The sequence below is a fragment of the Pan paniscus genome, chromosome 8 (genome assembly GCF_029289425.2).
Source record: "Pan paniscus chromosome 8, NHGRI_mPanPan1-v2.0_pri, whole genome shotgun sequence".
Taxonomy (NCBI): Eukaryota; Metazoa; Chordata; class Mammalia; order Primates; family Hominidae; genus Pan; species Pan paniscus.
In genome coordinates this window covers 18,993,582-19,007,143 of record NC_073257.2, presented here as the reverse complement: position 1 = coordinate 19,007,143, position 13,562 = coordinate 18,993,582, and the positions used below count along the sequence as shown (strand labels likewise).

Below are 13,562 nucleotides of genomic sequence, written 5' to 3'. Positions count from 1 at the left end.
ATGGATGGATGGATGGATAAATGATGGATAAATCGTGGATGAATGATGAATGGATGAACAGATGGTTGAATGGATGGATGAATGGATGGATGTGGATGGATGGATGGATGGATAAATGATGGATAAATCGTGGATGAATGATGAATGGATGAACAGATGGTTGAATGGATGGATGAATGGATGGATGTGGATGGATGGATGGATGGATGGATAAATGATGGATAAATCGTGGATGAATGATGAATGGATGAACAGATGGTTGAATGGATGGATGAATGGATGGATGTGGATGGATGGATGGATGGATAAATGATGGATAAATCGTGGATGAATGATGAATGGATGAACAGATGGTTGAATGGATGGATGAATGGATGGATGTGGATGGATGGATGGATGGATGGATAAATGATGGATAAATCGTGGATGAATGATGAATGGATGAACAGATGGTTGAATGGATGGATGAATGGATGGATGTGGATGGATGGATGGATGGATAAATGATGGATAAATCGTGGATGAATGATGAATGGATGAACAGATGGTTGAATGGATGGATGAATGGATGGATGTGGATGGATGGATGGATAAATGATGGATAAATCGTGGATGAATGATGAATGGATGAACAGATGGTTGAATGGATGGATGAATGGATGGATGTGGATGGATGGATGGATGGATAAATGATGGATAAATCGTGGATGAATGATGAATGGATGAACAGATGGTTGAATGGATGGATGAATGGATGGATGTGGATGGATGGATGGATGGATGGATAAATGATGGATAAATCGTGGATGAATGATGAATGGATGAACAGATGGTTGAATGGATGGATGAATGGATGGATGTGGATGGATGGATGGATGGATGGATAAATGATGGATAAATCGTGGATGAATGATGAATGGATGAACAGATGGTTGAATGGATGGATGAATGGATGGATGTGGATGGATGGATGGATGGATGGATGGATAAATGATGGATAAATCGTGGATGAATGATGAATGGATGAACAGATGGTTGAATGGATGGATGAATGGATGGATGTGGATGGATGGATGGATAAATGATGGATAAATCGTGGATGAATGATGAATGGATGAACAGATGGTTGAATGGATGGATGAATGGATGGATGTGGATGGATGGATGGATGGATGTGGATGGATGGATGGATGGATGGATAAATGATGGATAAATCGTGGATGAATGATGAATGGATGAACAGATGGTTGAATGGATGGATGAATGGATGGATGTGGATGGATGGATGGATGGATGGATAAATGATGGATAAATCGTGGATGAATGATGAATGGATGAACAGATGGTTGAATGGATGGATGAATGGATGGATGTGGATGGATGGATGGATAAATGATGGATAAATCGTGGATGAATGATGAATGGATGAACAGATGGTTGAATGGATGGATGAATGGATGGATGTGGATGGATGGATGGATGGATGGATAAATGATGGATAAATCGTGGATGAATGATGAATGGATGAACAGATGGTTGAATGGATGGATGAATGGATGGATGTGGATGGATGGATGGATGGATGGATAAATGATGGATAAATCGTGGATGAATGATGAATGGATGAACAGATGGTTGAATGGATGGATGAATGGATGGATGTGGATGGATGGATGGATGGATGGATAAATGATGGATAAATCGTGGATGAATGATGAATGGATGAACAGATGGTTGAATGGATGGATGAATGGATGGATGTGGATGGATGGATGGATAAATGATGGATAAATCGTGGATGAATGATGAATGGATGAACAGATGGTTGAATGGATGGATGAATGGATGGATGTGGATGGATGGATGGATGGATGGATAAATGATGGATAAATCGTGGATGAATGATGAATGGATGAACAGATGGTTGGATGGATGGATGAATGGATGTACCTGGATGGATGGATGGATGGATAAATGATGGATGGATGAGGAATGGATGAACAGATGGGTGGATGGATGATGGATGGATGGACAACGGATGGATGAACAGATGGTTGGACAGATGGATGGATGGGTATGGATGGATGGGTGATGGGTAAATTGAACAGATGGTTGGATGGATGGATGGATGGTGATGGATGGGTGGGGAGATAAATAAATGAAAGGGGCTGGGCACAGTGGCTCACACCTGTAAATCCCAGCACTTTGGGAGGCCAAGGCAGATGGATCACCTGGGGTTAGGAGTTGGAAACCAGCCTGGCCGACATGGCAAATCCTGTCTCTACTAAAAATACAAAAATTAGCTGGGTGTAGTGGCCCTTGCCTGTAATCCCAGCTACTTTAGAAGCTGAGGCACGAGAATCACTTGAACCTGTTAGGCGGAGGTTGCAGTGAGCTGAGATCACACCATTGCACTCCAGCCTGGGCAACAGAGCAACAGTCCATCTCAAAAAATTTAAAAAGTTAAAAAAAAAAAAAAAAAGGGAAGTAGGAATAAAAATTAGGAAGGGCTGGAGAGAGAGAGAGACAGAGATCTTAGACTGGAAGGGACCCCATGAAACCTAAACCCACATGCCTCGGGGCATTTTATTTCCCTGTGTCACAAAGCTTCTTTCTATCATGTCACCATGTAAATTATTAACACTCAGAACAAAAGAAAAAGCAATAGATGTCCATAAGTAGCTTTACTATCGCAACAAATTGTACCCATTTTCGAGTCTTACCCTGCCCATGCATGGAAGTTATGTTCTTTAAGCCTTCTTAGGCACCAACAAGAAAAAAAAATGAGTTTATTTTTTGTGCTCATTAGGTTGCAGGAGACCCTTGAAAGTCATCATCAAATAGTTATAACTGAGGATAGGTCACCAGACAAGTATGTTGGCTTTAAAACTGGCCTGCTGCATAATAAGAAATAAGTTGCCTTATAATAAGTTGTTGAATAGTAAGAAATTATTCAACTGTCTGTGTGTAATTTGACTCACCTAAACTTTTAATTTGGCAACTGAATTAACAAAAGGATTCAATTCATTTCTTTCTTTTGACCTCATAGGATAATAATTTTCTGAATTTGTTCACAAAACTGATACATTAGTTTTGAAGGGCTGCCATAAGAAATTACCCCAAATTTGGTGGCTTATTCTGGAAGCTAGACATTTGGAAGCAAGATGTGGGCAGGGCCATGCCCCCACCAAGCCCTCGCTTTACCAGCCTCTGGTGGCTGCAGGCATTCCTTGGCTTGTGGCTGCATCACCCAGTCTCTGCCTCTGTCTTCCCACGGCCTTCTCTTGCCCCCATCTGTCTTTTCTAAGAACACTTGATGGATTTAGGGCCCACCTCGATAATCAAGGATAATCTCACCTTGATATCTTTAACTTAATTACATCTTTAACTTAATTACATTTGGAAAAAAAGACCCTTTTTCCAAATAAGGTCACATCCACAAGGTTCTGGGGGTTATGACATGAACATACCTGGACATATCTTCTGGGGGCCACCATTCCACCCACACAGCTGGTATCACAGACCATGTGTGCTCTGGATGTGCAGGTCTTTGTCAAGCATGGCAGTGGGTACTAAACATAGAGAAGTCCCAACCCCCAGAAACCTGATAAGCCACTTTCTGGGGTTTCTTCAGAGGTAGAATGGATTGATGATGAATGGATGAACAGATGAAAAGACATAAGCTGTACATTCAAAAAATGTCCAAGTGAATATTATTCCAATTAAAAGTGCAAGTGCTGAAAGGAAAAAATATATCACCAGACTTAAGTAGGGGAGACGGCAAACAAAAATTCTTCCGTGAAGGTAGACTTTTTAGAGTGGAAGAGGCTTTGCAGATGGAAGAAGTGACTCCAGGAAAGGCACAGCAATAGGAAAATGGAGGAATATTCAACAGATACATCCAGCTTCAGGGGAAAGGCTGCTGTTGGTCGATGAAAAGCATGAGATGTGGAGAAGCAGGTGTGGTGGCGTCACTCACCATCTGCCAGAGGAACCACAAAATCGACGGCATCTTCAAAGATGTTGTAAGCCCTGGTTTGGGTCAAATGTAAAAACACAGAGCCAGAAAGTATGCAGATGTGGAAAGAAGAATCTAGAACTTCCAATCTTAGAGTATTAGAACTAAGAGGAACCTTAAGATTATTTTTATTGACGATAAAACTGGGCCCAACCCATGTGTTTGAAGCCACTTTCAATGCTTTCACGTGATTCTCATTGGACATTACAGGACCCCATGAGACAAGCAAGGCAAGTGTCATGGTCCCTGTTCCTTGGATGAGTCTTGGAGGCTGCCAGAGGGGAAATGGTGAGGTGGAGCCAGCTGGCCGTAATGCTGGGATTGGGAAGCCAACTGTGATGCCCACTCCACCTCTTCCAAATAGAAAAGCTTTGCCTCCGTTAACCTCATGATGGAATGAAAGGGTGCCCCTGGATGTTCTCTTCTGCTTGATGACATGATGGCCTGCTTCTCCTCTGACAGATGAAAGCTTGCAGAGACATGCACGGGCTGTGGACTCTGAAGTTCTCTCCTGGGTCCTGATGCCCCATAGGGTGTAAGCATGACATGCCTCAGAATACCCTGGGCCTCTGGGTTCTCTGACCTCTCCAGCTGGCTCCAGGGGTCCTCACTGGTCTTCCTTGGCACTCCTTCCTCACCCCCGTGGGGGGCTGGCTTCACATGGCAGCCTTTCAGAACCTTTCCCATATTGACCTAGATCCCTCAGAGCTGGCCAGGCGCAGTGGCTCACGCCTATAATCCCAGCATTTTGAGTCTGAGGCAGAAGGATTGCTTAATGTCAGGAGTTCATGACCAGCTTTGGCAACATAGTGAGACCTTGTCTCTACAAAAAATTTTAAAAATTAGCCAGGCATGGTGATGGCACACATGTGGTCAAGAGTCTGAGGTGGGAGGACTGCTTGCTCAAGAGGTTGAGGCTGCAGTGAACTGACATCATGCCACTGCACTCCAGCCTGGATGACAGGGAAAGACCTCGTCTCAGGGAAAAAAAAAACTGATATCAAGGGAAGCACCTGAATTATCTTTAAAAAATCAATTTCACAAGTACAGAATGAGAAGAAACTGGGATAATGGCACTTCGTATAGGAAAGAAGAAAAACAGCTGAAGGTTTTAGTTTACAATAAACTCAATATTGGGCATTACTGTGATGAAACTATGAAAAATATGGTGCAGGATCTTAGTCCACCGTGGCAAAAGGCAAGAGGATGGTAATGGAGCTCTGGGTGCCACTGTAACCTGCACCAATCAGATTGTCTCTCTGGAGGATTCTGGCTTCATTCTGAGCCAAGTCAGTCAAGAAGAAAACGGACAAATTCAAGATATTTGGAAGGTAGAGGCCAGAATGTTTGCCCTTCATCCAGTTTCCCCCAGTGGCCACATCTCATGCAGCTGTGGTACAAGGTCAAAAGGGTCTGAAAACCACATCATGAGGAGCACAGTCCCTGATCTCGGTGAGAGAAGAGAAAACTTGATGTCATTTTTTTCAGATATTTGGGATGTCACACGTGGTTAACAATAGAAAGCCCCCTTGGACCAATAGGTGACATCACAGGGAAGCAAAGTTTGGTTAATTGTTTTTTAAAAAATATTATCAGTTACATTTCCCTAAGAATGGAATGGGTTCTTTTAAGAGGATACTAGTTCTCCAAGGAAACAGAAATTTGTTGGCATGACATTCTGGCGTTGGATGGATCCCGGTTCTCAAGGGGTTCAGTATTAGTTAGGAACAAACTTCATCAACTGGACTTGGAATTAGGTGCAGTATAATTCATTCACAAATATGTAGAAAATGGCATACAGTAAGTATATATTTTAGGTTTTCCTCCTTCATCATTACCCTCAGGAAAGTCCTGGGATCAAGGGTCCCCAATGGGTATGGGTGCTCTGTCCTCCTTATACTGAGCTGCACCCCTTGGTAAATCAGAGAAAGAATCCATAGCAGCCAGCGTGCCCTTGCAGAATCTGCTTTGTCTACACCCCACTTGGTGTGCAAGTGGATAGATACATAAGCGCCTCTCGTGAGCCCTTCTCAGGCTGCAATGAGACAAACTCCCTCGCCTCCTATGGAATTTTATGTTAACCAAATTACATTGATTAATGTGAGATTTGCTTCACTTTTGTTTTTCAGGGACCTGAAGCTAGATAACATCCTGTTAGACAAAGATGGACATATCAAGATCGCGGATTTTGGAATGTGCAAGGAGAACATGTTAGGAGATGCCAAGACGAATACCTTCTGTGGGACACCTGACTACATCGCCCCAGAGGTAGGAATGCAGTGACAGGCTGCTCCCACCTCACCATGCCCTGGCCACATGCCATTGCTTCTTTAGCCCCTGAAAATCAGAAGGTTTTAAATATCTTCATTCAAGATTTGTACCTGTTTTCCTAAGTATCTCATAAACGCCACCATGCATGTGGGTTTCTATTATTATTTTGTGGAGAGTGCTACTTTTACAAATCACATCTCTCCAAGGCTTGCAGAGTTTGGTATTTCCTTTCCCCTAGCCTTAAAACATATTCACTCTGCTCAGACCTACCAGAAGGATCAGCTAGTGAAGAGCCAGGTGGAAGCAAGTGTCCACCCAAGTCAAGCGGTGAAACTGTGGGGTCAGAAGACCTGGACTGAGTTTCTAAGCCACCACTGATGTAAGCACAGAGTGATTGCCAAAGTCTCACTGACTTCCATTTCCTCTTCTGTAAAATGGGTATAATGCTGATGTCATTGTGTTATTGTGAGCATTAAATGAGAAAGAGTGTGAAAGTTAAAACTCACCCCTGCCCCCATTAAAAAATAAGACATTGCTGTCACATTCTGGACACACAGAGAAATGACATTTGCACAGAAGGCATCCATCAATTCAACTAAACCCACCTCCCCTCTTTTCACAGAATCCTCCCCAGCTGCCCACCCAGGGAGATTAGTGACACCCCTCCCACTTGGTCTTTCCCATGGCACAGCACTTGTCCTGGTTGCTTTTTCATCTTCAAATCTCCCTGCATGACTGGATATTTGCTCTGCAGTCATAGACAGATTCATATTCACTTTTTAAAAATTTTCATTTCGAAATAATTGTAGATTCACAGGAATTTGCAAAACATAGTCCAGAAGTATCTCCCAACTGTGCCCTTCATCCAGTTTCCCCCAGTGGTCACATTTCACGTAGCTGCAGTACAATGTCAAAGCCAGGAAATTGATGTCCATCTAAAGTGTACATGGTGCTATGCCATCTTCTCTCATGGGTAGATTTGTGTGATCTTGTTCACTTTTACATCTAAGGACCTAGTGCAGGTGTTGGCATATTAAGGTGCTAATAGATACCTTCTAGAAGAGTAAATGGATGAACTAACTAATAAACGTGTGATTGGAGATGGTTGTTTGATAAAGACTCTGGCAGACCTCTGATTTTCTGGGTAAAATTATTCAGCAGCAAGTTCCTGTCATTGCCAAAGGAGTTGTGGCCATCTGAGTCCTAGAACTATGTAGCTTTGCCCTGTGGTTGGGTGATATGTAATTTGAATTTAGCCTTGGCTTCTGTTCCATGAGGAATGATATTTTTTAGCTTACATGTCATTGTTGAACTCACAGAGCGAGGCTTATTGATTAAATAACTTTCTGATCATAGAAATCTATGTTTCATTCAGTTTGGCACAGATACAGGTTTTGATGCTATAAACCATTTTCATTTTGAAGTGAAACCAAAGCTCATCAAAGCACGAGTGATGGGGACGTAAGAGGACAGACTCAACTCAATTACTGAATTCCCCTTTGTAACAATTCTGAAATATGCCCAAATGCACTCTGCTCAGACCACCCTCACTGCCATCCCCAGCAGCAGTCTCCTTTGTCACTCCCTCAGCCTCACCTGAGCCATCTCAATTTCTTTCCTCTTCACCTTGCAACACCTTGGTGTGGCTGCCTTACTCTGATGTATTCCTGTCTACAGATGTTGGGTGCCGGGTCTTTTCCACGGCAAACCTTCCTTACCAATTTCCATCTGCTTCTTGCAGAATCCGGCTTCCACAGCTTGCTTCTCTCTGCAGCTTCACTCACTTCTTTTCTTTTACGTGTGCTTGTCTCCACGTGATTCAGTGCTTGGTCCTCTTCTCTTCTTACTCTACATCCTCCACGAGCAACTTCATTGATGACTGTGGTCTTCGCTGTAGAGTCAATATGGCCCACCTGCACTTCTTCCTGCTGCAGACACTACGTCCACTTTCCTGCTTGAGACCTCCAAGTAAATGCATGAGTCCTTCAAAGACAGCAGGTCCAAAACTCTCTCTGTTGAACTTGCTCCCTACTTCCCTCTTTCCTTTTCTTTCTTGGTGAATTACATATGATCCATCCAGTCTTCTAGAGAGAAAACTAGGAATTATACAAATTTCCCCCTTCTTTCTTACCCTTCAAATCCACCCAAACACCAAGACCTTCTATAATTGGACCCTCTCATGTCCATTCACTCCCCTAAACTTGTGACTGAATTCAGACTCTCCCTTGATTCCTTCTCCAAGCTCAAACAAATCCCCTTGATCCAGCTCCCCCCAGATCTCCAGGTCCTCCCACCCTTACTGCTGTTGCCCTAGTGCAGAACATGAGCATCTCTTGCCTGGCTCTTGGTGACACCCTTCCATCTGCTTTCCTCCCTTATCATCCATCACCAGGGCATGCTCTTTACATATCTTCATGCCTTTTGATCAGTTAGAAAAGCATCCCCAAGATCTGTCTATTTATATATGATTCATATACATTGTCACCAGCTAAGATAGACTGTGTGTTATCAATGCCTAAAAAGGAATATGATCAGGTTATACTAACAATAATATATAGTTTAAAATAACTAAATTGCATTTTTTTTTATTATTATACTTTAAAAGTTTTAGGGTACATGTGCATAATGTGCAGGTTAGTTACATATCTATACATGTGCCATGCTGGTGTGCTGCACCCATTAACTCGTCATTTAGCATTAGGTATATCTCCTAATGCTATCCCTCCTCCCTCCCCCCACCCCACAACAGTCCCCAGAGTGTGATGTTCCCCTTCCTGTGTCCATGTGTTCTCATTGTTCAGTTCCCATCTATGAGTGAGAACATGCGGTGCTTGGTTTTTTGTCCTTGCGATAGTTTACTGAGAATGATGATTTCCAGTTTCATCCATGTCCCTTCAAAGGACATGAACTCATCATTTTTTATGGCTGCATAGTATTCCATGGTATATATGTGCCACATTTTCTCAATCCAGTCTATCATTGTTGGACATTTGGGTTGGTTCCAAGTCTTTGCTATTGTGAATAGTGCCGCAATAAACAGATGTGTGCATGTGTCTTTATAGCAGCATGATTTACAGTCCTTTGGGTATATACGCAGTAATGGGATGGCTGGGTCAAATGGTATTTCTAGGTCTAGATCCCAGAGGAATCGCCACACTGACTTCCACAATGGTTGAACTAGTTGGCAGTCCCACCAACAGTGTAAAAGTGTTCCTATTTCTCCACATCCTCTCCAGCACCTGTTGTTTCCTGATTGCCATTCTAACTGCTGTGAGATGGTATCTCATTGTGGTTTTGGATTGCATTTCTCTGATGGCCAGTGATGATGAGCATTTTTTCATGTGTCTTTTGGCTGCATAAATGTCTTCTTTTGAGAAGTGTCTGCTCATATCCTTCGCCCACTTTTTGATGGGGTTGTTTGTTTTTTTCTTGCAAATTTGTTTGAGTTCATTGTAGATTCTGGATATTAGCCCTTTGTCAGATGAGTAGGTTGCGAAAATTTTCTCCCATTTTGTAGGTTGCCTGTTCACTCTGATGGTAGTTTCTTTTGCTGTGCAGAAGCTCTTTAGTTGAATTAGATCCCATTTGTCAATTTTGGCTTTTGTTGCCATTGCTTTTGGTGTTTTAGACATGAAGTCCTTGCCCATGCCTATGTCCTGAATGGTAATGCCTAGGTTTTCTTCTAGGGTTTTTATGGTTTTAGGTCTAATGTTGAAGTCTTTCATCCATCTTGAGTTAATTTTTGTATAAGGTGTAAGGAAGGGATCCAGTTTCAGCTTTCTACATATGGCTAGCCAGTTTTCCCAGCACCATTTATTAAATAGGGAATCCTTTCCCCATTGCTTGTTTTTCTCAGGTTTGTCAAAGATCAGATAGTTGTAGATATGTGGCATTATTTCTGAGGGCTCTCTTCTGTTCCATTGATCTATATCTCTGTTTTGGTACCAGTACCATGCTGTTTTGGTTACTGTAGCCTTGTAGTATAGTTTGAAGTCAGGTAGCGTGATGCCTTCAGCTTTGTTCTTTTGGCTTAGGATTGACTTGGCGATGCGGGCTCTTTTTTGGTTCCATATGAACTTTGAAGTAGTTTTTTCCAATTCTGTGAAGAAAGTCATTGGTAGCTTGATGGGGATGGCACTGAATCTATAAATTCCCTTGGGCAGTATGGCCATTTTCACGATATTGATTCTTCCTACCCATGAGCATGGAATGTTCTTCCATTTGTTTGTATCCTCTTTTATTTCATTGAGCAGTGGTTTGTAGTTCTCCTTGAAGAGGTCCTTCACATCCCTTGTAAGTTGGATTCCTGGTATTTTATTCTCTTTGAAGCAATTGTGAATGGGAGTTCACTCAAGATTTGGCTCTCTGTTTGTCTGTTATTGGTGTATAAGAATGCTTGTGATTTTTGTACATTGATTTTGTATCCTGAGACTTTGCTGAAGTTGCTTATCAGCTTAAGGAGATTTTGGGCTGCGACAATGGGGTTTTCTAGATATACAATCATGTCATCTGCAAACAGGGACAATTTGACTTCCTCTTTTCCTAATTGAATACCCTTTATTTCCTTCTCCTGCCTAATTGCCCTGGCCAGAACTTCCAACACTATGTTGAATAGGAGTGGTGAGAGAGAGCATCCCTGTCTTGCGCCAGTTTTCAAAGGGAATGCTTCCAGTTTTTGCCCATTCAATGTGATATTGGCTGTGGGTTTGTCATAGATAGCTCTTATTATTTTGAGATACGTCCCATCAATACCTAATTTATTGAGAGTTTTTAGCATGAAGGGTTGTTGAATTTTGTCAAAGGCCTTTTCTGCATCTATTGAGTAATCATGTGGTTTTTGTCTTTGCTTCTGTTTATATGCTGGATTACATTTATTGATTTGCATATATTGAACCAGCCTTGCATCCCAGGGATGAAGCCCACTTGATCATGGTGGATAAGCTTTTTGATGTGCTGCTGGATTTGGTTTGCCAGTATTTTATTGAGGATTTTTGCATCAATGTTCATCAAGGATATTGGTCTAAAATTCTCTTTTTTGGTTGTGTCTGTGCCCGGCTTTGGTATCAGGATGATGCTGGCCTCGTCAAATGAGTTAGGGAGGATTCCCTCTTTTTCTACTGATTGGAATAGTTTCAGAAGGAATGGTACCAGTTCCTCCTTGTACCTCTGGTAGAATTCAGCTGTGAATCCATCTGGTCCTGGACTCTTTTTGGTTGGTAAGCTTTTGATTATTGCCACAATTTCAGATCCTGTTATTGGTCTATTCAGAGATTCAACTTCTTCCTGGTTTAGTCTTGGGAGAGTGTATGTGTCCAGGAATTTATCCATTTCTTCTAGATTTTCTAGTTTATTTGTGTAGAGGTGTTTGTAGTATTCTCTGATGGTAGTTTGTATTTCTGTGGGATCGGTGGTGAGATCCCCTTTATCATTTTTTATTGTGTTTATTTGATTCTTCTCTCTTTTTTTCTTTATTAGTCTTGCTAGCGGTCTATCAATTTTGTTGATCCTTTCAGAAAACCAGCTCCTGGATTCATTAATTTTTTGAAGGTTTTTTTTGTGTCTCTATTTCCTTCAGTTCTGCTCTGATTTTAGTTATTTCTTGCCTTCTGCTAGCTTTTGAATGTGTTTGCTCTTGCTTTTCTAGTTCTTTTAATTGTGATATTAGGGTGTCAATTTTGGATCTTTCCTGCTTTCTCTTGTGGGCATTTAGTGCTATAAATTTCCCTCTACACACTGCTTTGAATGTGTCCCGGAGATTCTGGTATGTTGTGTCTTTGTTCTCATTGGTTTCAAAGAACATCTTTATTTCTGCCTTCATTTCTTTATGTACCCAGTAGTCATTCAGGAGCAGGTTATTCAGTTTCCACACAGTTGAGCGGTTTTGAGTTTCTTAATCCTGAGTTCTAGTTTGATTGCACTGTGGTCTGAGAGACAGTTTGTTATAATTTCTTTTCTTTTACATTTGCTGAGGAGAGCTTTACTTCCAACTATGTGGTCAGTTTTGGAATAGGTGTGGTGCTGAAAAAAATGTATATTCTGTTGATTTGGGGTGGAGAGTTCTGTAGATGTCTATTAGGTCCACTTGGTGCAGAGCTGAGTTCAATTCCTGGGTATCCTTGTTAACTTTCTGTCTCATTGATCTGTCTAATGTTGACAGTGAGGTGTTAAAGTCTCCCATTATTATTGTGTGGGAGTCTAAGTCTCTTTATAGGTCACTCAGGACTTGCTTTATGAATCTGGGTGCTCCTGTATTGGGTGCGTATATATTTAGGATAGTTAGCTTTTCTTGTTGAATTGATCCCTTTACCATTATGTAATGGCCTTGTCTCTTTTGATCTTTGTTGGTTTAAAGTCTGTTTTATCAGAGACTAGGATTGCAACCCCTGCCTTTTTTTGTTTTCCATTTGCTTGGTAGATCTTCCTCCATCCTTTTATTTTGAGCCTATGTGTGTCTCTGCACATGAGATGGGTTTCCTGAATACAGCACACTGATGGGTCTTGACTCTTTATCCAATTTGCCAGTCTGTGTCTTTTAATTGGAGCATTTAGTCCATTTACATTTAAAGTTAATATTGTTATGTGTGAATTTGATCCTGTCATGATGATGTTAGCTGGTTATTTTGCTCGTTAGTTGATGCAGTTTCTTCCTAGTCTTGATGGTCTTTACATTTTGGCATGATTTTGCAGCGGCTGGTACCAGTTGTGCCTTTCCATGTTTAGTGCTTCCTTCAGGAGCTCTTTTAGGGCAGGCCTGGTGGTGACAAAATCTCTCAGCATTTGCTTGTCTGTAAAGTATTTTATTTCTCCTTCACTTATGAAGCTTAGTTTGGCTGGATATGAAATTCTGGGTTGAAAATTCTTTTCTTTAAGAATGTTGAATATTGGCCCCCACTCTCTTCTGGCTTGTAGAGTTTCTGCTGAGAGATCAGCTGTTAGTCTGACGGGCTTCCCTTTGTGGGTAACCCGACCTTTCTCTCTGGCTGCCCTTAACATTTTTTCCTTCATTTCAACTTTGGTGAATCTGACAATTACGTGTCTTGGAGTTGCTCTTCTCGAGGAGTATCTTTGTGGCATTCTCTGTATTTCCTGAATCTGAATGTTGGCCTGCCTTGCTAGATTGGGGAAGTTCTCCTGGATAATATCCTGCAGAGTGTTTTCCAACTTGGTTCCATTCTCCCTGTTACTTTCAGGTACACCAATCAGATGCAGATTTGGTCTTTTCACATAGTCCCATATTTCTTGGAGGCTTTGTTCGTTTCTTTTTATTCTTTTT

The 13,562-nt window shown here is 41.7% G+C and overlaps 1 protein-coding gene across 3 annotated transcripts in view; it reads left to right on the top strand.

The window, feature by feature from the left end:
• PRKCQ (protein kinase C theta) overlaps window positions 1-13,562 on the top strand; it is a 156,210-nt gene that overhangs the window by 120,244 nt on the left and 22,404 nt on the right. For all 3 annotated transcript variants that reach the window (XM_034929904.3, XM_034929903.4, XM_055092388.2), the window contains one exon: window positions 6,148-6,286. In XM_034929904.3, coding sequence (XP_034785795.2) covers window positions 6,148-6,286 — 139 coding nt within the window. The remainder of the gene's footprint in view (window positions 1-6,147; window positions 6,287-13,562) is intronic.